Source organism: Haliotis rubra, unplaced genomic scaffold (assembly GCF_003918875.1).
Source record: "Haliotis rubra isolate DU_JTF1 unplaced genomic scaffold, ASM391887v1 Scf121, whole genome shotgun sequence".
Taxonomy (NCBI): Eukaryota; Metazoa; Mollusca; class Gastropoda; order Lepetellida; family Haliotidae; genus Haliotis; species Haliotis rubra.
The window spans coordinates 904276-931086 of record NW_025765126.1 but is presented as its reverse complement, the minus strand read 5'-3'; the positions used below and the strand labels follow the sequence as shown (position 1 = coordinate 931086).

Below are 26811 nucleotides of genomic sequence, written 5' to 3'. Positions count from 1 at the left end.
ATTACTGAGTGAGTAAGTTTCATTTTACGCTGCTTTTAGCAATATTCCAGCAATATTATGGTCGGGGACAACAGAAATGGACTTCACACATTGTACCATGTGGGGAATCGAAAGCGGGTGTCCTTTACTGAGAAAGTGTCATCCCAAATATAACGTGTTACATTTGACCACTTTCTAAATGGCATTGTGTATATATCAGAGTCCCTTGCTTTGCAGGACAACAATCAATATACTACAGCAGAAGCAAAACATTCTGAAATTAATATATAATGAATCAATACTTAAATCTTTATGTTTCTAAAACTAAGCTTGGTGCTCCGAAAAGTAGATAACGAATCCTCTGTAGGTAGTCACACATTACTCAGCGTCGACTAGTTGTGTCGGATATACATTATCTAACACCACTGTATACTTCCGGGTATTGGACATATAAATACACCGTGTTAGTCACGCATTTCATTGTCAGGGTATAAAAATGGACGTACAAGTCACGCATGTCACGCAATTCATCATCACGCATCTTTACCTGACCAAAACCGGTCAAATGGCGTAGAATTTGTAACAAATAACGTATCAATACACTTGTAGATTTAGTTTGATCTTGGTCTTCATCAGTATGAATCAGGCAAAATCGAGGAATTCCGTATTTGTGCAGCTGTCGGTTAATCGGCATGAACTCTGACAAAACATTGTACTAATTGTCTATTAACTATGCATATATCCTGACCATGCAGTGTCGACAAGATGTCAAACAATAAAATCATGGTGCGGTTACTTGATATGCACCGACAAAAGTGGGCGTTGACACTTCCGATTGTTGATAGGTGGGCCTTGATAGGTGGAATTATAATTCCTAAATTGGTGATTATTTAGTCACTTGAGGCACTGAAACTCTTTCGGGATACTATTGAATTGTTCGAATCACTGTAATCCTAAAATATATGGATTTCGGTACGTGAATATGGATGTAGAGAAGTGCAATTCGTTTCATCTGAAATCGGGCACTGGTTTAGCGTGTTCTGACTAGTTGTTAGGGGAGTAGTACGGTCAATCGGAAAAGGTCTCGTTTACGTTTCCCGAGTTGTCAGAAACTTCCTGCATCGATGTGAAAAGAACCGAACATGTTGACAGTGTCAAACTTGAGTAACATTAATCTGAAGACTTCGTCGACATGATTTTCTGAACGGATTTTACAGTGCCTCGGATATTATGGGGCAAGCGAAAATGAACAAAATAGGAAATGTGGTTTACTCAGGGTGGCTGATCAAGTCGCCCCCAGAGAGAAAAACAACTTGGAAAATCTTTCGAGCGGTAAGTTGTTGTGAGACAATTTAACATAACAAGTTATCAACCATCTTCAAACTCTCGCACTTTGATCGGAACTTAACGAATAGGAATGGAACATCTTTCATGTGTTCGTTCTGTATATCGTGCATGGAGGATTTTCCAAAATGACCCATTTTATAGAGCAAATTCATGACCCCCGTAACCGTTTACAAACTTGACCTACATTCCATTCATCAAGTCATGCACAGACAGAAAGAATGGCTTGTGGAATTCATACTCTTACATGCATACCGACCTGAATAATTATACCCGTTTGCACTTTAGGCCTATCTCACTCCAACAATGTTACAGTCGGTCCTTACATTGCAAGGTGAAAGTCCAAGAGCAAAAGTTGCAAAGGAATCATTCTCACCATTCTTCCATACTGCAGTATGAAGTTATGTTGGCAATATTTTGTTAATTGATGCATTGCCAACATATCTTCATTAAGGTGGAGGATTTTAAAATTATTCCCTCATCACATGCATGTTTGACTAGTTATCTGTCAACACGTACCCTTTCAGTATAAAGAACAGCACACGTTAAATTACCAACTATTAGTCTATTACACGTTTTATTTATGGTCCACTTCAAACTAGTCCAGCTTCCAGTTACTAATAATGCCATCTTTGAAGAAATCACCATTGCTCTGTCTTGCTGTGTTTTTATGCTATCAGTGAGGTAAACATAAAGATATACATACATTCATATTATCTGATGCTATATCTTCGTATTATGTGCTTTTAGATGCTGAAAAACATTCATTCATTTCTGGCTAACTGCAGTACCACATCTCACTAACTTATAATGACAGCTTTGTCTTAAACACAATCCATCATGCAAGTCCTTACAAAGTCTGTGTGAAGCAACACACCTCGTTCAGATGGTTCTAGTATGAGTTGACACTGCTGCCCACAAACAAATGACATGTATGGCAACAGATTATCTGATGATATTATCATGTATATGTTATCATGGTATCCGAAAATCTCGTATTCCAGGCTCCATGTTTGCTGTTTATCTATACAAATCTAAGTACAATATTTCATCACTTTGTGGCATACAGGAGTAACTTCTGATTGTCACAGCTACTCATTGGTAAACATATTAACCTATTACTTAATTTGTCAGGAATATTTTTGTGTGGCCTCCATTCAAAATTGGAACTGATATATTTTTATGATGTCCATTGACCAAAATCTATCTTAGAACGTATCAAGACCATGTGTACAATGTTAGTTGATGCATTCTTTCAAACTACATTTATTTAGTTTCTATTAATGTAAACTAATTATTTCTTGCTAAGCTTATATCCAAAATGGTTCTTTCTTTTCTATGAATCGACTGGGTCTCTGGTTCATATCAATTTAAGACATGATTATTTGATGTTTTTGACTTTAGCCGGTTTTAGTAAGTCAGTTTACTTCTACCTGTATTAGTAAGTCTCTTTTCTTTACATATATAGGAACTGTCTTCACTTTCTATGTTGTCTGTTGCCAGGCTGGGTCTAGACGCTTTAGTGCTCAGATTAAGATATCATATCTGTGCAATTAAGGTAATCGTTAACTTCCAGACTGATAAACAGAATGTATGCAGACATACAAACTGGTATTTGTCTATTCGAATGAAATTTAAGCTATCTAAGACTGTTAAGACACAGATCTAGTTTCTTCAGAAGTGTTTTGGAGTCCTTTCCAGTTTTAATGGGCTTGTCTCTCCTTGGAATCACTGACCAAGTGGGCTGCACATTCATTCTAGTTTCAGATTTTTTCTCATGACCTGACAGACTCTAAATTGTGCTGGCTGTAATATTTTGTTTGCTTTAAATTTTTTTTAGAAAACAACAGCTTTGTTTCCAATTTATTGTGACACTAGATTCAGATTTGTCTGAAGTTGTGACAGTACAATCGTACATTCCTGAATTGACTTGATTTGACAGACAGGGGCATGCCATTCTGACTAACATGTGTATGTATGTATGAGACCAAGGTCATTTACACCTGTTGTAAGTCACTGCTTCATTCATACTATTGATCATTTGTTCAGAACTTGAAGCCATCAACAAAAGTTAACAATTTGGTTCAATTTTGTAATCCTGTCCAGGTGTTTTGTATGTGTGAGAAAAATGGGAATACAGTGAAACACAAAATGTGAACACAATGCAACTGTAGTCAGGATTACTAACAGTTCCACTGTAGTGATATCATGCCAATATCTCTATCAGTTCAGGAAACATTTCATCATTAACCCTTGGGATTGTATATTTAGCAGGGGCGGTGGGGTAGCCTAATGGTTAAAGCGTTGGCTCGTCACACCGAAGACCCGGGTGTTCGAATCCCCACATGGACACAATTTGTGAAGCCCATTTCTGGTGTCCCCTGCCGTGATGTTGCTGGAATATTGCTAAAAGCTGCGTAAAACCAAACCAAACTCAGTCAGTCAGTCAGTCAGTATATTTAGCAAGTTTACTAAACACTTCATTCTTGAAAAGGCAAACCTCATATCTTGTGTAGAAATTTGTTTATGACAGCCATTACAATTTCTCCTGTTAGCTAGAGTAAATCCCTTTCCAAGGACCAGAAGTATATTAATTGTTACATGATACTTTAACAGTGATAAGCATAGCCTTAGCCGTTGGGAATTTAATTAACACAGAAGGTTTTGATATCCACTTACGATAATTACTTTGTCCAACTGTATTTTATCCACCTGTATGTCATACAGTGTAAGACCAGACTGGTTATCTATACCGGATTAATGAAATAAATATACCTTATATATACCTTATATATAGTTCATTATTCCTTATGGGGTACAACATATAACTAATGGCATATCAGACTTACTGAATATTCGAGATGGTTTTGAAACATAAAGAAACAGTGACAATATTCTATAAGCTACATAAACAAGATATATAATGAAGCAAAGGAACAAATATATAATAATACAAATGTGTTTAATAATGGCCTTAGACAATCTACAGATTATTTCTATACTATTTTGTTCATTATTTCTAAACAGGAGGTTAAATTTTTCTGTGGTAGTAAGGCTTTGGAAGTTATTAATTTGAGGGGAAAGGGAGTTAAATAAGGACTAGATGATGGTGAATGGGGAATATGCGTTACCGACCCTCAGGGAACTCTATTTTTGCTTCTGTTACAAATTCAACCTACTTGAGCCAAAGGGCATACGGTTGTACATGAAATAAACATAGCACAAGTTAATAACATTATTGCCCCTCAGCTGTATCTTTGACGGATTAAAAAACTAGAAGGATAGGGCAATGACTGTAGTATTTATAGTTGCTATCACAATTTACTAATTCTTACAAGGCCTTGTCTCACTACAGACGATACATGTTTCAATCCTGAAAATAGTAAACACCCTAAACTTCAGACAGAAGTAGTATTTAGTTCCCCAACAGGTAAGCCCCAAACCAACTTTCTGACAAGTAAACTGAAACACCAGTTGTACCACTTAATTATGATTTCACAGAGCTGTAATGTACCCGAGTAAGTGACAGTGCTAGTGGTTGATTATTGGACATTGTCTCGTTTAGTTTGCTTGTATGAGTGTGACACATGCCATGCCAATATATTCCATAGATTGAGGAGGTCTTTAGAAAAGAATACACATAACTTTAGGTGAAACCTTCACTAACTGTGGGAACCTCCTCGACCTCTATGCTGTATGTACCGGGTATTGTTTGTACACAGCATGATGTATCTATGTATCAACTCTGTAGGGTACAAATTCTTTCAATTTTCCTAGGGCAATTTTAGATTTTGTATTGCAATGCCACTCCGCAACCAGTCATTGGTCAATGAGTGCTCTTTTAACCTGGTTCTGTAAAGTTGATTCAGTGAAAATTGGAAAAGAAGTATGTCAAACCATTTAGAATATGACCATCATGAAGTTTTCTTTGAATCGAATTTGAGTGAGTGACTGAGTGAGTTTAGTTTTATGTTGCTTTTAACAATGTTCCAGCAGTGTCATAGCGAGGTTGGGCGGTGGGGTAGCCTAGTGGTTAAAGCGTTGGCTCGTCACGCCGAAGACCCGGGTTCGAATCCCCACATGGGTACAATGTGTGAAGCCCATTCTGGTGTCCCCTGCCGTGATGTTGCTGGAATATTGCTAAAAGCGGCGTAAAACCAAACTCAGTCAGTCAGTCAGTCACAGCGAGGGACACAAGAAATGTGAATTTGAACTTTTTGAGATCTGTGATGTCTGACATGTGTTGCTGGACACAGCTTGTGGGCAGTGGTACATGTAGACCAGGAATGGACACCTTATGATGATGATGATGATGAGTCCGGCACCAGGACTGGGTGTATGTATTGTATTACAGCATGCCGGGCCTGATTATACAAGAGCAGGTCGTGCCATCTCTTAACATAATAACAGAATGTGGAAAAAAATCAATTCAGGAAGAGAGAAAAATATTGTGAATTAAAACATTTCCTAAACTATGTGTTTGTCTCTATATTGCTAGTACTAGTGGTTTGTGTCGATTACATTTTGTGAAAAGACCCGATTTGAATCCCGTTGTCTAGCCCTGCCTGGTCACTGTCTTCAGGAATCCCCGTGGAAAGTGGAAAAGTGTCTTATGCCAGGTTAAACTTGAAAACTTCTTCATTGTAACTTGTGTGTATTCCATCAGATCGACAGTTAGTCACTAAAATGACAATTTTTCTGAGTTCTTTACTTATGTACTGGTCCTAGTATCATGGACCATCTTGGAAATTGTCATATATTTTTGTTTCAGGGATTTTGTAAGTAGGAGTATTGAGTATTATATATGGCCCAGTGAAACTTGAAACCTTCGTCCTGTTTGATTGTGAGCCCTGCTGCATGTCTTGCAGTGAATGCAGGTTGGGTGTGACCTGTGTCAGAGAGGCTATACAGCCCAGATCAGTTCGGACCTCCAGGAGCTGCAGTTGTTTGACGCTATCATCTTCCTTGATGCATTGCTGCAGGCTATAGGTCACACCATTTGCTATCAATATTTGTATTAGCTGGAGCTGTCATGTCTATATTAGACATGGACATTTATGGACACTTCACTGCATGCATATGTTATTATGGGACATACCTATGTGGTGTAGGTATCTTTACACAGGCTTGATACTGTGTGTTATCTCATACCTTGATATCTAATGAACAACAGCTTATACAGGTATAGACTGGTGAGGGGCTGGATTATGGCTTATAACTCCCTGTTGTTATCAATCTGTGGATTAAAAAAAACACATGGAAGGTGAATTTGTTACAATGATCCCTTGAAGTTGTTGACTGCAAACCGAACAATGTGATGCTATGTTGTTTAGATTTGCCTCCCTTTGCTGTACCAGGATCCACTGATTATTTTTAATTTTAATCCCATATACTGATCCTTGAACACCCAACATCAAACACATTTCATGCATTACTTTCAATTACTCAAACTTGCTGGGACACTACTGAAATATTGTTCAGAGGTTTGTTGCGCCGAGCTCACTTGATCCAGCGTGACATGGGGAAAAGGACATAGGTTACGCCTTCATATTGTCATTTTATTATGTCAAGGAAAAGCCCAACAGAATAAGGATGGTTTCAGAAAACTTACAAAACTAGCAACCCTTCAATATTTGACCCCTTCAAAAGTATGAGGGAATATGATTTGACCCATATGATATTGAATTTGACTCATGAAGATTTGCTTCATCCTAAATGTTACTGACACCGAATGTTGAATGTTGTACATATGTTGAAACTGATAGTGTCCGAGGTCTCTCCCGCTGAAAGCAACAGTGTGGATGTTTAAATTTCAGTTTACAGTACATGCTATATTTAACTGATCATTGTTTCCAAAAATAAATACAATCAAAGTGAGGGCAGTATATTTTTAAATAAGGAACTTGTCTCTTTCTATATTAGGCATAAGAGAGCGGAAGGTCTTGATACGTTCTGGACCGCCTCCGTGGTGTAGTGGTTAGAGCGTCCGCCCAGAGCGGAAGGTCGCGGGTTCGATCCCCGACCGCATCATACCAAAAGACGTTAAAATATGGTACTTGTTGGTCCCTGCATGGCGTTCGGCATTAATGGGTGCAACAAGGACTGGTCGGCTCGGAGTCAGTATAATGTGTCTGAGTGGGGTATTCATGCTTCACTGCGGCATGGTATCTCAGTGGGCTAGCACTATAAAACCAGCTTAAGTCTGGGCTAGTACAAGCAGCCACACATACACATGCATGCACGTCGTCATATGAGCGAAATATTCTCCAGCGCGACATTAAACCCCATTTCACCTCACCTCACCTATATTAGGCATAAGTCTCATCTATGATTTATATTCTGTTGGGACAATGGTCACTCTAGGACCAGCATTTTGTTGGACTCCAAATGTAACATTTAAATCCCACTGTACCATGCCTTGTAATGTATGGACAGGTAAATCCCTGTATACCAGATAGCCTGACCTGACAGGCAGTTATAACAACCTTGACCCCATGTCCTTTGGAAGGCCATTGTCAGGCTGTAGTTTGTCAATGTCACCATGTCAGAGTAACAGAATAAAGGAAAGTTTTAGTCTTTCAATTGAACCGTGTTTCCACCACTAGTAGTGAGGCCTGGTGCACAATTGTTTGGTTATGCTTGTTGATGTGACAGGGTGGTGTCCTCAGCCAGTGTAAAGGTATCGGGCAGCGGCAACTCTCGACCAATAAAATATTACAATGTCAGTAGTCATTGAATCTCCTCAGCCAAGTAATATACATATTTCATAGAGTTTATTGCTACATTTATTCACAGCTTCACATACTAATGTAACTAAGTTGCAGGGGTGGAAATAACCCATTGCCCGACGTCCGAGTCCAGTGTTTTTTTCTGTCAGGCAAGCAAATTTGTATAGCACAATGTACCGGTGTCCAGTTGACTTTCCAATGTTAATTATGTTGTTTATTTAAAAAATCAGCAGGAAAACGGTTGGTATAGTGGAAAAATTATCAGGGCAAGTGACATTACATGTGCCACTGTACCGGAGTACACTATCAGTTTGAAAGTTATTTCCACTCCTGAGTTGTGGGATGGGTAGCCTAGTAGGTGAAGTATTGGATCACCTCCAAGAAGACCAGGTTTCAATTTCACCACAGGTATTTCCCACAATTTCTCAGGTACCCCAAGATGCTTGTCTCCGAAAATATTTTATATTTTGGTGGAAACAAATGTTCCCATTTAAATTGAAAAGGAGCCCCAGTGAGATTGGAGAACATCTTCAACTTGCGGAAATTCTAGACTGGCTTCATTTAGGCTTTTTGTGTTACAGTACGGGCTGGTGGGTGGAAATATGGTTCGGCAGTTATGAGGATTATCTAGTTTAGACACCCATAATTGTGAATCTTCGCACAATAACAGAATAAGACTTTAAAACAAAACTTTGAATACCGACAATTCTTGGACTTATCTCTTTGCCAGGGTTGTGCACCTAAGAACATTTCCATGAACGTCTGTTTATAGAAGTGGGCTCCCCACATTTCTGAGGTAGTGGCAGACCACCTGTGTGAGATCCAGTCTGTCTTTTATATATCATGTTTACACTGCAGAGCAAGAAAGTCGGATCATTTGATAGCGGGAGGGAATTCCACAGTTCCAAAGAGGGCTTCATCGCTTTGACCTTCAGCTAGAATACGTGTATAGGGGATAAAAACCTCCAATTATTCTGCAACATAAAAATTCCCAAATTTGCAGGTTTCTAACCTTTGTCATTTGCCATATAGCGGAGCTGTGTGTAGCATAAATAGTTCGGCTTTCTCACAAGAATTCAGCATCTGTTAACATCAACCATGTCTGCAGGCCTGGTGGATCACAGTAATGGCTGGTGCTAGCACCTCCCAGTTTAGGGAGGCTGTCCAAGAAAAGGAGGTTAATATTTCACACTTCAGTCTTGCAGAGCCAGAGCTAACTTTAACTGATGATAATTTGCTTGTATCTTAGAACAGAAATCTGGGGTAACATAAGGCATGGTTGAACTCGATTCTCTTTGAATGAATTTTTTGGGTATTTTCATGGTTGTGGTTTTGCAGGTGAGTAGACTTAATGGACATTTGGTAATGTTAAGGTTCATGGTCTGAATACAAAATACCATTTATGATAATATCAGCAGCAACAACAACTGGGTTTAATGATAATGCTCTGTCCATAACACAATATTCCACATCACTGAGTGACATGTAGACTAAAATCTAGTCTCTGAAATGAACATATTGTACAGAAACAGGGTTCATAAATAATAATAACATGAAAAGGTGCCCAGAGACTTCCTTTATTTTGTGGTAATGTAGACTTGCCACATATTCTTCTTGCAATGGCTTTCATGGATAAATTTGTTTCAGGGTCTGTATGAGTGAGTGAGTGAGTTTAGTTTTACGCTGCACTCAGCAATATTCCAGCTATATGGCAGCGGTCTGTAAATAATCGAGTCTGGACCAGACAATCCAGTGATCAACAGCATGAGCATCGATCTTCGCAATTGGGAACCGATGACATGTGTCAACCAAGTCAGCGAGCCTGACCACCTGATCCCATTAGTCGCCTCGTACGACAAGCATGGGTTACTAAAGGCTCATTCTAACCCGGATGTTCACGGGTCTGTATGACAGAGTAAGGGACATGCTCAGTGGTGTTTTTCAAGGTTTTGTTCTGAATTATTAGACAGAACCTTGTCCATGTAGCAGTCTGTATGTCTCCTTTGACTACTACAAGTATGATGATGTACTTGAGCTATGACACTAGTGTGATAAATTCTATTAGTGCTTTTCTGCAACAAAAGGCCTTAGCTTTATCCTCATCTGTATTTAGCAGCAAATTCTTCCTGAATATCCCCCTCAAATAAATCTGAAGGTTATTTTACAAATCCAATATTGACATGATATGTTGAAACATTGCTGCTCTCTGCACAGGGTCAGGTGTCCTCAGTTTGTATGTTTCCTGGGTACATGTTTACACAACCAAAACATGCTGAACCCAGATCAGGAAGTAGCTGCAAATAGTTTATGATGTATCTGTGTCCAGCTGCCTTCCCAGCTATTTTATGAATGATACAACTACTTTATGTAAACGAATCATAGTTACTTTGTGTCAAATGTTTAATTAACAGCACTTCATTGATTCTTTACTAACACCTGATTAAGAGAACTAGGTTTCTCTTACAGAAGTGTTTTACTAAATAAACACCTGACTCTTCATTCATATATCCTGACTTCCATGTGTCTTTTGGATATGAACACATGGTCTTGTTGTGATAAATGTCGGATACTGCAGATGCTTGTAGGTACAGAACACTGATGTTTCAGCAGATGCTGGTAATTTATGGATAATACAGAGATTAACCATGTAATGCAGACATGCATGCAATACAGACATTCTCCATGTAATACAGATATGTATGCAATACAGACATCCATGCAATACAGACATTCTCCATGTAATACAGTGATCATCCGTGTAATACAGACATCCATATAATTCAGAGATTATACATGTAATAGACATTATGCATGTAATACAGAGATTATACAGACATTATCCATATAATACAGATATTATCCATGTAATAGAGACATTATCCATGTAATACATACATTATCCATATAATACAGAGATTACCCATATGATACAGAGATTACCAATGTAATACAGACATTACCAATGTAATACAGACATTACCCATGTAATACAGACACTACCCATGTAATACAGACACTACCCATGTAATACAGACACTACCCATGTAATTCAGAGATTATCCATGTAATACAGACATGCATATAATTCAGAGTATACATGTAATACAGACATGCATATAATTTAGAGTATACATGTAATACAGACATGCATATAATTCAGAGTATACATGTGATACAGACATGCATATAATTCAGAGTATACATGTAATACAGACATGCATATAATTCAGAGATTATACATGTAATACAGACATGCATATAATTCAGAGTATACATGTAATACAGACATGCATATAATTCAGAGTATACATGTAATACAGACATGCATATAATTCAGAGTATACATGTAATACAGACATGCATATAATTCAGAGTATACATGTAATACAGAAATGCATATAATTCAGAGATTATACATGTAATACAGACATGCATATAATTCAGAGTATACATGTAATACAGACGTGCATATAATTCAGAGTATAGATGTAATACAGACATGCATATAATTCAGAGTATACATGTAATACAGACATTATCCATGTAATACAGAGAAGAAAAATAAGGTTTTGAAAGAGTACTTACATAACTTGTAACATGGCACAGTAAAAACACATGACCCATTTTGCTTTCTCTAATTCCTTATAAATTATTGTGTTGTAGTATTTTGTCAGAATACTGAACAAATATTGGACATCCTGCACTTTAAATATAATAAGAATTTTTTTTAATCACAAGACTTTGTGCCAAATAGAGTTTTTAGAATTAGGCTACACAATTTTTAAAATATTCTGTTTTGAGCTACTATACTTCAGTGTTACATCTGTAAACTGTATGATAAGTAGTCATTTGACCAGCTCATTTCACATGCACTAGTATTTGAGCAGATCTGGCATACACACTGATTAGGGAACAACCATTTGATATTCTGGGGGTGAGGAGGCTTTGTCCCAGAGGCTTTGTCCCAGAATGTGTTGGAAAAAATAATTATGCTTCAGAATGTTGAAAAGAAGACATTTCAATCACGTAAAGTACAATATTGCACAATGTTTTAAAACTGAACAGATATTTAGGCTTATAGTGTAAGTATAAGAACTATTCAGTGTTGCATCTGTAGCTGAAACAATATCCAGCCTCTATTCAATATCCTGTCTCCCTCTGGTTTCTCATCCCCACCCAGTATCCGGCCCCTTCCCCCTCAAAATATCACATGGTCTTTCCCTTACCATGAAGAGAAATCTGCTCTCCCTGGTATCATGGACTCAACATGAACTTGATGAAGGCCTCAAGGAAAGGTTTAGAGAGAGTCAGATCAGAGGCAATGTCACCTCTCAAACACTGGTGAGGATCGGACTGCTTTCAGATGCTGATAATACAGTCTTTGATGTCATTACCAAGTAATTGATGACATGAAGATTTGTAATTAATTTGGATGAAGACTGATATTGAACTGTAACCTTAGGCCCAGTTGGAGGTGTGGAGCCAATCTGTAATGTACTCTTCTTTCATGTGACTGAAATATTTGAACAAGTAACATAAACCTCACATGCTTGTCTAACTCGGCTTTGATCCAGGGTTTTTCTGGTCATGTCCAGAAGCATATGTTTGGTCTCTATTCTGCAGTTACTGATGATAAAGCTTCCCAAACTTCTTTCAAATATGTTAAAGATTTTCTGATTCAGGCTATGTACTATTATATACCATTGCATATGTGATTTGGTTGACATTATTGTATCGCTGTGGGCACATAGATAGATAAATCTTGCAATACTTATCTCTCTTATGTCACTTATGTCACAGTGTCATAATTCGATGTAACTGTAAGCTGAGAGTTTATACACATGGGTGTCAAAAAAGGTAATTATTAGGGCTGCAACGAATACACTATGTGGCGAATATGATACGTATCATGAATATTGGGTAACGAATACGAATAATTATTCACGAATACGATATTGTAGTTCAGTGATTGATGTACAATATGGAACGCCCATGTTGACAGTTTTGATTTGTCACAGCAATAACCAGTGATCTCATGACACTCAAATTTGGCATGTAATAGTTATAGTCGACTGTACCATGCGCTGCCTTGGCAAACTAACATGACTTGCACTACTGCAATGCTAGTACATGTTCCATTCTTGCATATCTCACTTTGGAAAAGGACATAAGGGTTCAAGTAAAACATGCTCCCTTAAAAGAATCATCTTCGTTAATATTTGGTTCTGGTGAACACGAATAACGAATTGAATTCATCAGAGACCATAGATTATTATATGGTCTCTGAATTCATGAAGGGCTACGGTTCGATTCACCGAATATGAGAGTGAATCATTACAGCCTTAGTAATTGTCCATGTCAAAATGAGAGATTTCATAACAGTTTTTGTCAAGGTTTTTATCTTGATGATCAGTGCTAAAGGAGGTTCTTGGTCTTGGTGTTTGAAAATAGTCCAACTTAAATTGACACAACCAAACAGCACAAAGCACCACTAATAAGCACACAATAGAGCACTTCTGCACAGTACTGTATAAAACCATGCTAAAATAACATTTCACTGATAGATATGCAAGAAGGTGTCAACAAATTTGAAGGCAGACAAAGAGACAAAGACTATAGATCTGAGAGAATGTGTGAACCAAGCATGCTGGTCTGTGTTGGTATTTGATAGAGTCTCCAAGAACAAAGAAACTGTGTTGCCAGAGTGGCGTCTTGACTGGCTGGTGTACTCAGTGATGCCTAGTTGACACAAGTGGAGCTCTTGACCACAGCAGCTTACCGGATGTCCATTATACAATTTCCAGTGTTTGAAAGACATATTGTTACTGCCGTATACTTGTTACAACTGCTGTACAGTAAACTGTTCTGTGGACTGACTGACTGAGTTTGGTTTTACGCCGCTTTTAGAAATATTCCAGCAACATCACGGCGGGGGACACCAGAAATGGGCTTCACACATTGTACCCATGTGGGGATTCGAACCCTGGTCTTCAGCGTGACAAGCCAACGCTTTAACCACTAGGCTACCACCCCCTGTTATGTGGAATAGATCAGAACATTTCCAAAGTGTCACCATCACGTTAAGTCATTTTGAAAAATAAATTCTGTATTTAGTTAATGTGAGCAAAGACGACTTGAACTTTTCATGTTTAATTCCTTCTCACATGAATTTCAAGATTTGCAATGGATACAATAATAGATCTGAACTCATTCTGCTCTTTGGATGATTTTGTGTCAGATTAACAATTCTCCATGATTATCATGAGCAGTCTGAAAGGTAAGTTTGGTTGTCATGTTGTGTAACTTTGTTGTGACATCATACCCAACAGTAGGAGTGGTCGCTCATACTATTATCCACTAGTTTGACCAAGGCTTCCATTATATGGCATACTACTCCTACCCACTCAAGTTGATCATACCTGTGAAGATCCGTGTTAGAAATGATCTTCAGTAACCCATGCTTGTCTGAAGAGGCGACTAACGGGATTGGGTGGTCAGGCATGCTGACTTGGTTGACTCATCGTATCCCAATTTTGTAGATCGATGCTCATGCTGTTGATCACTGGATTGTCTGGTCCAGACACGATTATTTACAGGCCGCCGCCATATAGCTGGAATATTGCTAACTGCTGCATAAAACTAACCTCACTCACTCATTCCAGTTGATTAGAAATTAAGTCAGGACCTGGGGTCCTGGAATCGTTTAGGCACCTTCTGTAAGGGTTGTGAGTGAGTGAGTGAGTTCCAGTTGTACTGTGTCAACTCAAAGTAAAAAGAAAGCCTGAAGTGAAGTCCATCTCAAATGTTTACAAACTTAGATTTGTACCCATGATCATATATTTCTGGTATGTGGGTTATGACAAATACCTTTTACCATCATGTTTAACTTCCAACTCTGTAGGTTCAGCTCCTTGAATCTTTAACCTGGCAGGGAATCAAGAGAACCAATAAAAGAATCACATTCTTGACCTTTGACCTTATCTGCGGTGGCTGTTTCGAGTGGTGCTGCACCGTTAGTGATGAGACCGAAGCACGTGTCTGCACCCTCTGATGCCTTCTCCATCTTATCAGACTCTGTTAACACTGCACCACTGTTCCCCGAGAACAGAATGGTGGCAGATTGCACTTCCTTGTTTTTGCAAGTCTTTTATGCTGGGTTACCATAGTTACATGTAATTAGAAAATATAGTTCCAGGATTTTACTTTCATCTGGCATCGCTGGTAGCCATTTAATCTGTTACAAACACTCTGCCTGTTGGATATGGGATGTTCAGTGCTCGGGAAAAGTCGGTTTTTTAAAGTATTGTATTTGTAAGAGGTCTATACTCCACGTTTTGTCATATGATGTTATATGAGATAATATTTAAGTCACCATGCTGAATTCCTCATAACTGTGCGAGTGATTAATCATATAATTAGGGTTAATTGATTTATCAGAATGTAATTATTATCTGTCATGTATGACAACTAATCAATATTTTTAAGCAATGAATTTCGCAGGCATACTTAGAAATTAGCTTGTACTCGGCTATTTCACCTTGGAAGCTATGTTAATGCAGTACCTTTTTTGGAGATACTTTATGCAAGGCTAAAAAAAATCATGGTGTAAGAAACTCACTTGAGTAGGTCCTGTTCATAATAATCTGAAGGAAAAATCACAGTGACAACCAAGAGTGTGAACAGTATGTGATACCAACCACATGAACAAAGTCCTGATGTCATCATAATATTGGGAAATATACACAATGGTGTCTGCTCTATGGGAAGCTATATCTCACCAAATCTTTTATCACTGCTTTACAGATGTTCTTTAGAAAATCTTATGTCAGTAGCTTGGAAAATTTTGAGATTTCATTTTTGTTCTTCAAGAAATTATTTGAATATTTTGCCAGGTCAGATGTAACTATCTGCCGGATTTGTTGGTCCTGCAGAGTAATGTATGCACAATTGTTTGTGTTAAATATGTCAACTTTTAGCAAGTAGTAGAAGAAAAGTAGGGGTTTTGAGATTTATTGTTTTCAACTTGCTAGACCCCCAATATGTGTGGCTTATCAGGGTCTAAAGACAGGCACTGTAACGTAGTCTGACCCGCAAGATCTCTGTCTCCTCATTCACTAGGCTCAGTCTCTGTGATGTGGTCGGATCCCCAGGATCCCCCCTAATTCACTGCTACTAACGGAATCGGATGGTCAGGCTGACCCACTGACTGGGTTGACACATGTCATCGTATCTCATGCCTTCAGTCACTGGTTTCCTGCTACTAACGGAATCGGATGGTCAGGCTGACCCACTGACTGGGTTGACACATGTCATCGTATCTCATTTGCGTAGATTGATGTTCATACTGTTGATCCCTTGATTGTGTGGTCCAGATCCGATTATTTACAGACTGCCGCCATAAAGCTGGAATATTGCTGAGTGCTGCGTAAACTTAACTCACTCACTGCTCCTAGCTGGGTTATCCATACTGACCACAGTGACGTGTCTGCAGTATTGCGGACCACTGCACGACACAGAACCAGCCCACATCGTGTTTGTTTCCTCTCTCCTTCCATCATGATATCACAGTCAGCATGTGTAGAAAGGGCGTACAGACTTACTGACAGCTATACAAGACTGGGTCATCAAGGTTTGGGAGTGATATAAGGTATTGAAAACTCTTGACATGTCAACATCTTTCTTCAGTTTCCAGGCTTCTGTGCACATCAAGTGTTTACCTCATACCAAACACTACAGCTTTACTCTTCCAGAGGTTTTCTCATTCATTAATAAAAGTGGAAAAATGTTCTTCCTGAAATCTAAGCAAGATTTTCATCTGATTCAAACTTCACCGTCCACAATCAAAGTCTGTTCATTCAAGATTGCTGAGTAGGTAATTTTGATAAGAGCATGAAAAAAATATACATGAGCTTGTATTCTTATCCTGTTAATGTCTGCCCCTTTGATCTCAGCAAACCTTGTTGTGATGCCCCTTCAGATAACGCTAAGCTTGTTTATAATTATATGTCTCCTTTTTTCAAGACATGAACATATGTCAGTAAAAAATTCTGAAAAACATCACCATAAAAGTCCCCAAATTTCAATGGACCGTGTGGTTTATTTGGAGCATCAAGTCGCTTCCTTAACAGATGTTTTGAATGAATCTGTCCAGACTTCCGCTGAAAGAAGATTGAGGCCTTTGAAGTATGATTCAAGCATGATTAGTTTCCAGGGCATATGTATTTGACACAGCTTATTAGATGCAAGTAATCCATGTGGTTGCTGGAACACAATGAAGATGGAAGAAACACTGTTGGATAAATCTTAGTACTGACACAGAAGATCCTCAGGAATTATAGGTGGGTAATAGGGAATGTTGACTAGAAGCTGCTTCAGTAAACACTTAACATACTTTTACATGTAGAATATTATGTGATTGGATTAGTCAGAATGTGATATGACATGTTTAATGTATTTTTTATGAATATTTTACTTTGATTGGATATTATATTTTTTGTATTGTAATACTTTATGAAATCATGGAATTGTGCATTTATGAGTTTTACTGACGTTCATGTGAACAACGTTTTAATGATTATTCAGATTCATATGACTGGACTATTGCTTAGTATTTGGTTACCATGGTTACACTACAAACAAGCAAGCAAGTTTCTTAAACAGAGCATCCCAATGTTTAATATGTCCCAATACAATTGTCACTGGGCTATAAACAAATACATTGCCAGAAAACCTGTTTGTTTAGTTTGAAGCTTAAAGTGTTTTTATGTGAAGATGGTCAAGTTTGTGTTTTACAAAGTTTTTTTTAGATGTCTCAATTTAGCAGCTGGGGATATGACACAACAATGCGGGAGATCAGAAGCTGTGTCTGTTCACGGAGAGTGTAATGACGCCAGTATAAATAGTCAAGTCATTTTCGGGAATGTTTCACCTAAGGATTAAATGTATGTGTTGACCTCTAGCTTAATAGAATGATAATTGGAGGATTAAGAAATAAGACCATGGGCATATAACTGGAAAATACTGAAAGGTGTTTGGTTTTGGCTTTCAGAAGATGAAAACTAACTACCTGAGCTCCAGGTTAACACAAATGTACAGGATCAGAGGTTTACCTGTGTTGGTCTGTTTATTGTAATACAGGATCAGGGGTTTACCTGTGTTGGTCTGTTTATTGTAATACAGGATCAGGGGTTTACCTGTGTTGGTCTGTTTATTGTAATACAGGATCAGGGGTTTACCTGTGTTGGTCTGTTTATTGTAATACAGGATCAGGGGTTTACCTGTGTTGGTCTGTTTATTGTAATACAGGATCAGGGGTTTACCTGTGTTGGTCTGTTTATTGTAATACAGGATCAGGGGTTTACCTGTGTTGGTCTGTTTATTGTAATACAGGATCAGGGGTTTACCTGTGTTGGTCTGTTTATTGTAATACAGGATCAGGGGTTTACCTGTGTTGGTCTGTTTATTGTAATACAGGATCAGGGGTTTACCTGTGTTGGTCTGTTTATTGTAATACAGGATCAGGGGTTTACCTGTGTTGGTCTGTTTATTGTAATACAGGATCAGGGGTTTACCTGTGTTGGTCTGTTTATTGTAATACAGGATCAGGGGTTTACCTGTGTTGGTCTATTATTGTAATACAGGATCAGGGGTTTACCTGTGTTGGTCTGTTTATTGTAATACAGGATCAGGGGTTTACCTGTGTTGGTCTGTTATTGTAATACAGGATCAGGGGTTTACCTGTGTTGGTCTGTTTATTGTAATACAGGATCAGGGGTTTACCTGTGTTGGTCTGTTTATTGTAATACAGGATCAGGGGTTTACCTGTGTTGGTCTGTTATTGTAATACAGGATCAGGGGTTTACCTGTGTGGGTCTGTTATTGTAATACAGGATCAGGGGTTTACTTGTGTTGGTCTGTTTATTGTAATACAGGATCAGGGGTTTACCTGTGTTGGTCTGTTATTGTAATACAGGATCAGGGGTTTACCTGTGTTGGTCTGTTATTGTAATACAGGATCAGGGGTTTACTTGTGTTGGTCTGTTTATTGTAATACAGGATCAGGGGTTTACCTATGTAGGTCTGTTTATTGTAATACAGGATCAGGGGGTTACTTGTGTTGGTCTGTTTATTGTAATACAGGATCAGTGGTTTACCTGTGTAGGTCTGTTTATTGTATGTAATACAGGATCAGGGGTTTACCTGTGTTGGTCTGTTTATTGTAATACAGGATCAGGGGTTTACCTGTGTTGGTCTGTTTATTGTAATACAGGATCAGGGGTTTACCTGTGTTGGTCTGTTTATTGTAATACAGGATCAGGGGTTTACCTGTATTGGTCTGTTTATTGTAATACAGGATCAGGGGTTTACCTGTGTTGGTCTGTTTATTGTAATACAGGATCAGGGGTTTACCTGTGTTGGTCTGTTTATTGTAATACAGGATCAGGGGTTTACCTGTGTTGGTCTGTTTATTGTAATACAGGATCAGGGGTTTACCTGTGTTGGTCTGTTTATTGTAATACAGGATCAGGGGTTTACCTGTGTTGATCTGTTTATTGTAATACAGGATCAGGGGTTTACTTGTGTTGGTCTGTTTATTGTAATACAGGATCAGGGGTTTACCTGTGTTGGTCTGTTTATTGTAATACAGGATCAGGGGGTTACTTGTGTTGATCTGTTTATTGTAATACAGGATCAGGGGTTTACCTGTGTAGGTCTGTTTATTGTATGTAATACAGGATCAGGGGTTTACCTGTGTTGGTCTGTTTATTGTAATACAGGATCAGGGGTTTACCTCTGTTGATCTGTTTATTGTAATACAGGATCAGGGGTTTACCTGTGTTGATCTGTTTATTGTAATATTGGGGCCCAGGAATAAACCAGTGGTCCCATACTGGTGATGTTAACAACTTCATTAATAACTGTACTGACATGTTGAGAAGACCTCAGGTTGTTGTTGATGGTGATTGCAATATTAGATTGACCTGTACTGACATGTTGAGAAGACCTCAGGTTGTTGTTGATGGTGATTGCAATATTAGATTGACCGAAGTCCACCTCTGTCCATCTGTCAGCTACAACAACGGGTTATGTTTTGTTGTTGAGTGTCAATTCCCAGTCTTGACTTGCCTTGTGTTAACATGGTTAATGCATTTGATCAGCAGGAAATATTTCATGATTATCTGTTGCGATTTCCTGTTGACAGCTTTTGTCTTAACATTGGTATTTGTTCTAGGCAGTTTCTCGTTTGTAGTTGATATACAGAAGGCCGAGTCTTTAAATAACAGTGTTGTAAGTAACACATTTGTCACAGAACAAGACAATCCAGTGATTGACGTTATGAGCTTCAATCTTTGCAATTGGCACAAACTAAATTTAACTAAATCAGCAAGCCAGACCTCGCTATCTCATTGTCATTTCATAACACTAGTATGTGGTGACTGATAGGAACCTCTAGAGTTGGTTCTTTTCAACTAGACCAGGTTTTCCATGGATCTTCACACGTGGATCACCACGAATAGTTGTAGAATTGCTGATGTGGCATAATACAGTATTCATATACTTGGAAAAGATGTCTGGAATATAACCAAGAAGAACATAATTGCAGGGAATGAATTGTTGGGTTTTCAAAGCATCATCATAGACTTACAGGGCTCCAGATAATTTTTCAACATCAGGAGTACGTACTCCTTATTTTTTCAATATAGGAGTACTGGATAAACTTAAGAGTACATTTTGAGTACTGAATGGAATTTAATGGTGTATCAGTAATCATGTGTTTCGTTTCATATATGCACTACAACATTACTACTCTTGTGGTAACAGGTCAATAAACAATAAAACAACACTCTTTCAGATAAATACGTCTGTAAATGATTCCAAGACCGAACAGCATTGCTGTGGTGCGTATCTGCTACGTTTTCTAATTATTTCCTACCGTATCGTGCATATTTTTTATCCGTACATATGCCGATACGGCCCTTATCTGGAGCCCTGGACTTAGATACGCGGATACAGCCCTTATCTGGAGCCCTGGACTTAGATATTTAGTCATGCCATTTGTAATAAATATGTGTCTCACCTAGCAGAGTAACTTGATCCGTCATTGCAAACAGGAAATGCCATTTTACCAAGGCTAGGTAATATGAAGTTGTGGTTTTGAAATTGTCATCTTTGTTTTTGCTGAGGGTGATATAGCACCTTGTGTCTGTGTATGTACGATGTGTGTTGTGAATCATACAGTGAAGTCAGACTCACTGTGGTCATGTGGTTATCAGTTTCCACGTGTTTCAGGTTTCAGTGAGGTTTCCTATAGTAGACATTGTTACAAGGTATTGTTGTTAGAGTAAGAATTTATGTGTGCCTTCACCACAAATATGGGTTGTCTGTACCAGTTCAATTTTAGCCAATACATGCTCATAAAAACATAGGAATTCGAAGCCTGTATTGTGATGCCATGTTAGAAGACATGATCTCACGGACATGTTACTGTGTTATATTGAGGAAAAGGTGTGAGTAACTGCACATAGGAACAAATAATGTACCACCACAATGCTCATTACTTGTAAAGGGGGCGGTGGGGAAGTGTAGTGGTGAAGCGTTCGCTTGTCATGTCAGAGACCAGGGTTCGATTCCCCTCATGGGTACAGTGCGTGAAGCCCATTTCTGGTGCCCCCACTGTGATATTGCTGGAATATTGCGTAAAACCAGAGTAAAACCATACCACTCACTCACTCACTCCTTGTAACAATGGTCATGCTGTAAAACGCACTCATTGACTATGTGTCATTATGTGACTTCAAATACACCATGAAAGTAACAAATATTGCATGATCAGATACACACTACATGGGAATCTGTAGCTGTGAGCTTTGATATCTGTGCTACAACTGACATCAAAGTTGTATTCTTAGGCATCTTAAACATTACTGCTTGAAGTGTTGCTTGGAATGATGCCTTGAAGAGTTACTTCCCTTACAATGTCCTTCCACTTGAGGGGGTCTTGTATTGTAAATTGTCAGTGCTCTTGTGACGACATGAAGACTGCTGTTGTCTTATTTCATTTCCATAGTTTTTAACTTGAAACTAAATGATAATGTGTGTAGGCCTTGTCATTGTTCCAAATCTTTATGACCCTGCCATGATACAAATAATACAACAGAGGATAACACTGAGTGTTGACTGTTTCAGAAGGAAAGTCAAGTAAAATCAATACTGTAATGATATAAATCACAGCAATTGATAATCATTAATTACTTAGCAACTCATTATCAATAATTATCAAATAATTTACTTTAGTAAAATTGTCAGAAAGTCAAAATATAAAAAACGGCCCTCTAATAAACACAACTTTTTGTATAGTGTACTAAGTATAACTATTTTTGCCACAATAGTATATGTTACATATGGGGTAGCCTCGTGGTTAAAGTGTTTGCTCGTCACGCTTCAGATCCAGGCTCAATTCCCCACATGGGTACAATGTGTGAAGTCCATTTCTGGTGTTCCCTGCAGGAATATTTCTAAAATCGGTGTAAAACCATACTCACTCACTTATATCAGAATTCAGGTATTATCAATGACACAATTTTTCATATTGATAATCATTGTTATTTCTTCCCATCAATGTGATTTCCAATTGTCAATCTGTTAGCCAGCCCTACCTGGAAGATGAAATGGCTAACAAAATGCTACATAGTACATATTCATCTTTTAATTGTTTGGATACAAGGTCACCATCGTTTGGTGTGTTAAGTGATCCAGCAAAAGGTGTCAGACTCAAAACAGTTGAAGGGGTGTTTACTGCTTAGAGGAATTTATAGAATGACATATTCACAAAGTTAACTATGATACTATAAAGAAAAGGATGTGCTTAACTTCCTTTCAGTTGTATGATTGTGAAACTGTAGGACAATACTCACCCAAGAGGGTGTTCACAGAATGCAGTCCCGTCACCCAATATGTTATTGGTTCTCATCTAACATTGGACTTTTGGTAAAGATATTGCGGTTTCAACCCTCTTAATTCGTGAACATCATCATGTAGGTTTTATGAAAATCATAAAAAGAATTCCAATCGTGTTTCTGATGTTATGATACAAGGGAAGTAACTCTAGTCAGACTCATGCAGCAAAATTGATACCTGGTATTTGATTGGTACATTTTTATTTTTATCTTTAAATGGTTTAAATGAATTTTGATACTTCACACCTCCTTTTTACACTTTGAATGAATATGTTTCCAATTCACCCGAGTTATTGTTTTTTTACTTTTTGAAGGAGATTTTATGAAACTTCACTTAATTGCGAAAGGGGTAAATTTACTATGAAACAGCTAGATAGAGAAGCACACAGTCATTAGTCTCTGCCTGCAAACTATGTGTGTTCCAGCTGAAAGTTTACTTCTGTTATTGGTTTGACTGATTTTATTATTGCAATATGTGAACCGAATCATGCTAATGTCATCCAAGTTAAAAGACAAAGAAAAGAAATTTTAGAACATTGAACAGTTACATTCAGTTAGATTTCATTATTATCAGATACACAGATATCAATTTCAAATTTCAATGCAATATATGTCAGGTTCACCGGTATTCTGAGAAGGCCAAGTATTGGTAAGCATTGGAACTTGTGGACTGAGGGTATTTGGGGTCAGAATTGTCCTAGCCCTTTCATTCTTTTGTCTTCGGGGATTTGGGGTCAGAATTGTCCTAGCCCCTTCTTTCTTTTGTCTTTGGGGATTTGGGGTCAGAGTTGTCCTAGACCCTTCATTCTTTTGTCTTCGGGGATTTGGGGTCAGAATTGTCCTAGCCCCTTCATTCTTTTGTCTTCGGGGATTTGGGGTCAGAGTTGTCCTAGCCCCTTCATTCTTTTGTCTTTGGGGATTTGGGGTCAGAATTGTCCCAGCCCCTTCATTCTTTTGTCTTCGGGGATTTGGGGTCAGAATTGTCCTAGCCCCTTCATTCTTTTGTCTTCGGGGATTTGGGGTCAGAATTGTCCTAGGCCCTTCATTCTTTTGTCTTTGGGGATTTGGGGTCAGAATTGTCCTAGGCCCTTCATTCTTTTGTCTTTGGGGATTTGGGGTCAGAATTGTCCTAGCCCCTTCATTCTTTTGTCTTTGGGGATTTGGGGTCAGAATTGTCCTAGGCCCTTCATACTTTTGTCTTTGGGGATTTGGGGTCAGAATTGACCTAGCCCCTTCATTCTTTTGTCTTTGGGGATTTGGGGTCAGAATTGTCCTAGCCCCTTCATTCTTTTGTCTTCGAGGATTTGGGGTCAGAATTGTCGTAGACCCTTCATTCTTTTGGATTTGGGGTCAGAATTGTCCTAGCTCCTTCATTCTTTTGTCTTTGGGGATTTGGGGTCAGAATTGTCCTAGCCCCTTCAATCTTGTCTCTCTGTTTTGATTTGGGATCAGAATTTTCCCATCAATGCACACTTTTTTTTCCAACTAAAATTGGGAAGTTTATTCATTCTATCAGTCAGCAGTATTCATGATCCATGTGTTGTTGTTTACAGACAGCTGTGATATGGCTAGAATATTGATGACAGGGAGACTAACATCTTCCAGTCACTGGAGCAGATTGCTTCAATCATCAAGTCAGTTGAAAACTAAATGATGACATTGTTATGATGTTAAATGATTATACAAGGAAGCTATTTTGCCCAAGCCTGCTATATGTTTAAGTGAGCCAGGTTGTTTCATGGTCAAGATATCCTGGTCGAATTTCCTGTTTAGGGTGTGTCCTGTTTCATCACTGTGTTGTCGTGTGAGGGCTTGGGAGAGATCCTGGTTGTGTATGCTACTCAACATAAGTTAGAGATAACCAGATTTTTTCATTTAACTATGGTTAGTCTGTGATGTCATGGCTATAGTAATTATGGCAACCGGAGACAATTGGGGTTCTTTAATTTCCTTTGATGTGTAATGAATTGGAGACGACTCATCAGGGATGGAAATAACCCATTGCCCGACGTCCGAGTCCAGTGATTTTTTCTGTCGGGCAAGCAAATTTGTACATCTTGCTGTACCGGTGTCCAGTTGACTTTCCAACGTTAATTATGTTGTTTATTTTAAAAAATCAACAATAAAATCGGCCGGTATAGCAGAAAAATTATCAGGGCAAGTGCCACTGTACCGGAGTACACTAGCAATTTTAAAGTTATATCCACCCCTGCTTATGTGTCAACCTCATGCGTATTCAATCCTTATTCTATCAACAGAATGGCCCTAGGTAATTTCTTTACAAAGCAATATGTAAATACTGCCTTATCGTCTGAAGGAATCAACCACCGAAAGCATTTGTTTTGTTTTCAAAATGACTGTCTAGGTTGTAATGTACAGGAAGTAATGAAGCATACAGATTGCTTAAGGTCTCCATATAAATAATACATTTGTGAAGTTACAGTATCTGAACATAAACATTTGAATGACAGGATAATAAACTTCAAAGAGTATATTTCTTAACTTGATGGATTTATTTGCAACAAAGTTTCACAAAAATTCAACAAGAATTAGCTCATCTTTTTAAGAAACGTCTGATATTAGACTGAAAGTGACTTTAACATTTCATTAAGGCACATGTTCAGCTCATGTCAGATTATAGTAAGTTATTAGTTATTCAATATTGTTTTTTGCTCATACTATCAGCCACCAGTTTCCCTAAGCAATAATCGATAATAGCAGCACGAGAAAATAGAGGTCTGTCATAAAATAGAGATTTAGGTTTATCTTTCTGAATAGTCAAGATACATCCTCCTCTCACCCTACTGGGTAGGGGTTGGGTGTAAGCCATGATGTTCGGGCCAGACAATCTGGTGATTGATAGTCTGAGCAGCATCCCACATGTAATACCCTGCTTGGCTGACCCTTCACTAACACACTGTCTTGTCCTGCATATGGTGTGGTCTGCTTTGATGCTAAATCAAGTATTCTCCGTAAGAGAAACCTACCTACCTGAATATTATTCCAAATTGCTTCTTTTGATTGAAGTGAACAGTATTTTGTCAGGTTAGATAGATTGTTGTTGATTTTGTTCAGTTTGACCATGGTGACACTTGCTGATCATTACTTAGCTCCTACTGCCGACCTATCAATTGCTTTCTTATCAGTGCCCTCAAACTGAGTCAAAGTCCATTGACTGTGCCCTCAAAGTTCCCTCACAGTGCCCTCAAAGTTCCCTCACCATGCCCAGAATGTACCTTCACTGTGCCCTCAAAGTTCCCTCACCATGCCCTGAATGTACCTTCACTGTGCCCTCAAATTTCCCTCACCATGCCCTGAATGTACCTTCACTGTGCCCTGGAAGTTCCCTCACCGTGCCCTGAATGTACCTTCACCCGTGCCCTGAAAGTCCCTTCACTGTGCCCTGAATGTACCTTCACTGTGCCTTGAAAGTCCCTTCACCATGCCCTGAATGTACCTTCACTGTGCCCTCAAAGTTCCTTCACAGTGCCCTGAATGTACTTCACCATGCCCTGAAAGTCCCTTCGCCATGCCCTGAATTTACCTTCACCATGCCCTGAAAGTCCCTTCACTATGCCCTGAATGTACTTCACCATGCCCTGAAAGTCCCTTCACCATGCCCTCAAAGTTCCCTCACTGTGCCTTCAAAGTTCCCTCACCGTGCCCTCAAAGTTCCCTCATTCCCCTGACAGTGCCAGGACCAAACCCTGATGATACAGTTTGCTTTTCCTGCTTTTGCTACTGTTTGCGTGCCCCCCAGACTTGCTTATAGCTATACCACTATGATGTAGATACACTGTGGA

General features: G+C 38.6%; 1 protein-coding gene across 1 annotated transcript in view; it reads left to right on the top strand.

Moving 5' to 3' along the window:
• Positions 1-909: 909 nt before the first annotated feature.
• LOC124265297 (GRB2-associated-binding protein 1-like) overlaps positions 910-26811 on the top strand; it is a 58881-nt gene continuing 32979 nt past the window's right edge. The window contains exon 1 of the mRNA XM_046700092.1: positions 910-1311. Within this exon, the coding sequence (XP_046556048.1) occupies positions 1210-1311 (102 nt within the window). The 5' untranslated portion in view covers positions 910-1209. The remainder of the gene's footprint in view (positions 1312-26811) is intronic.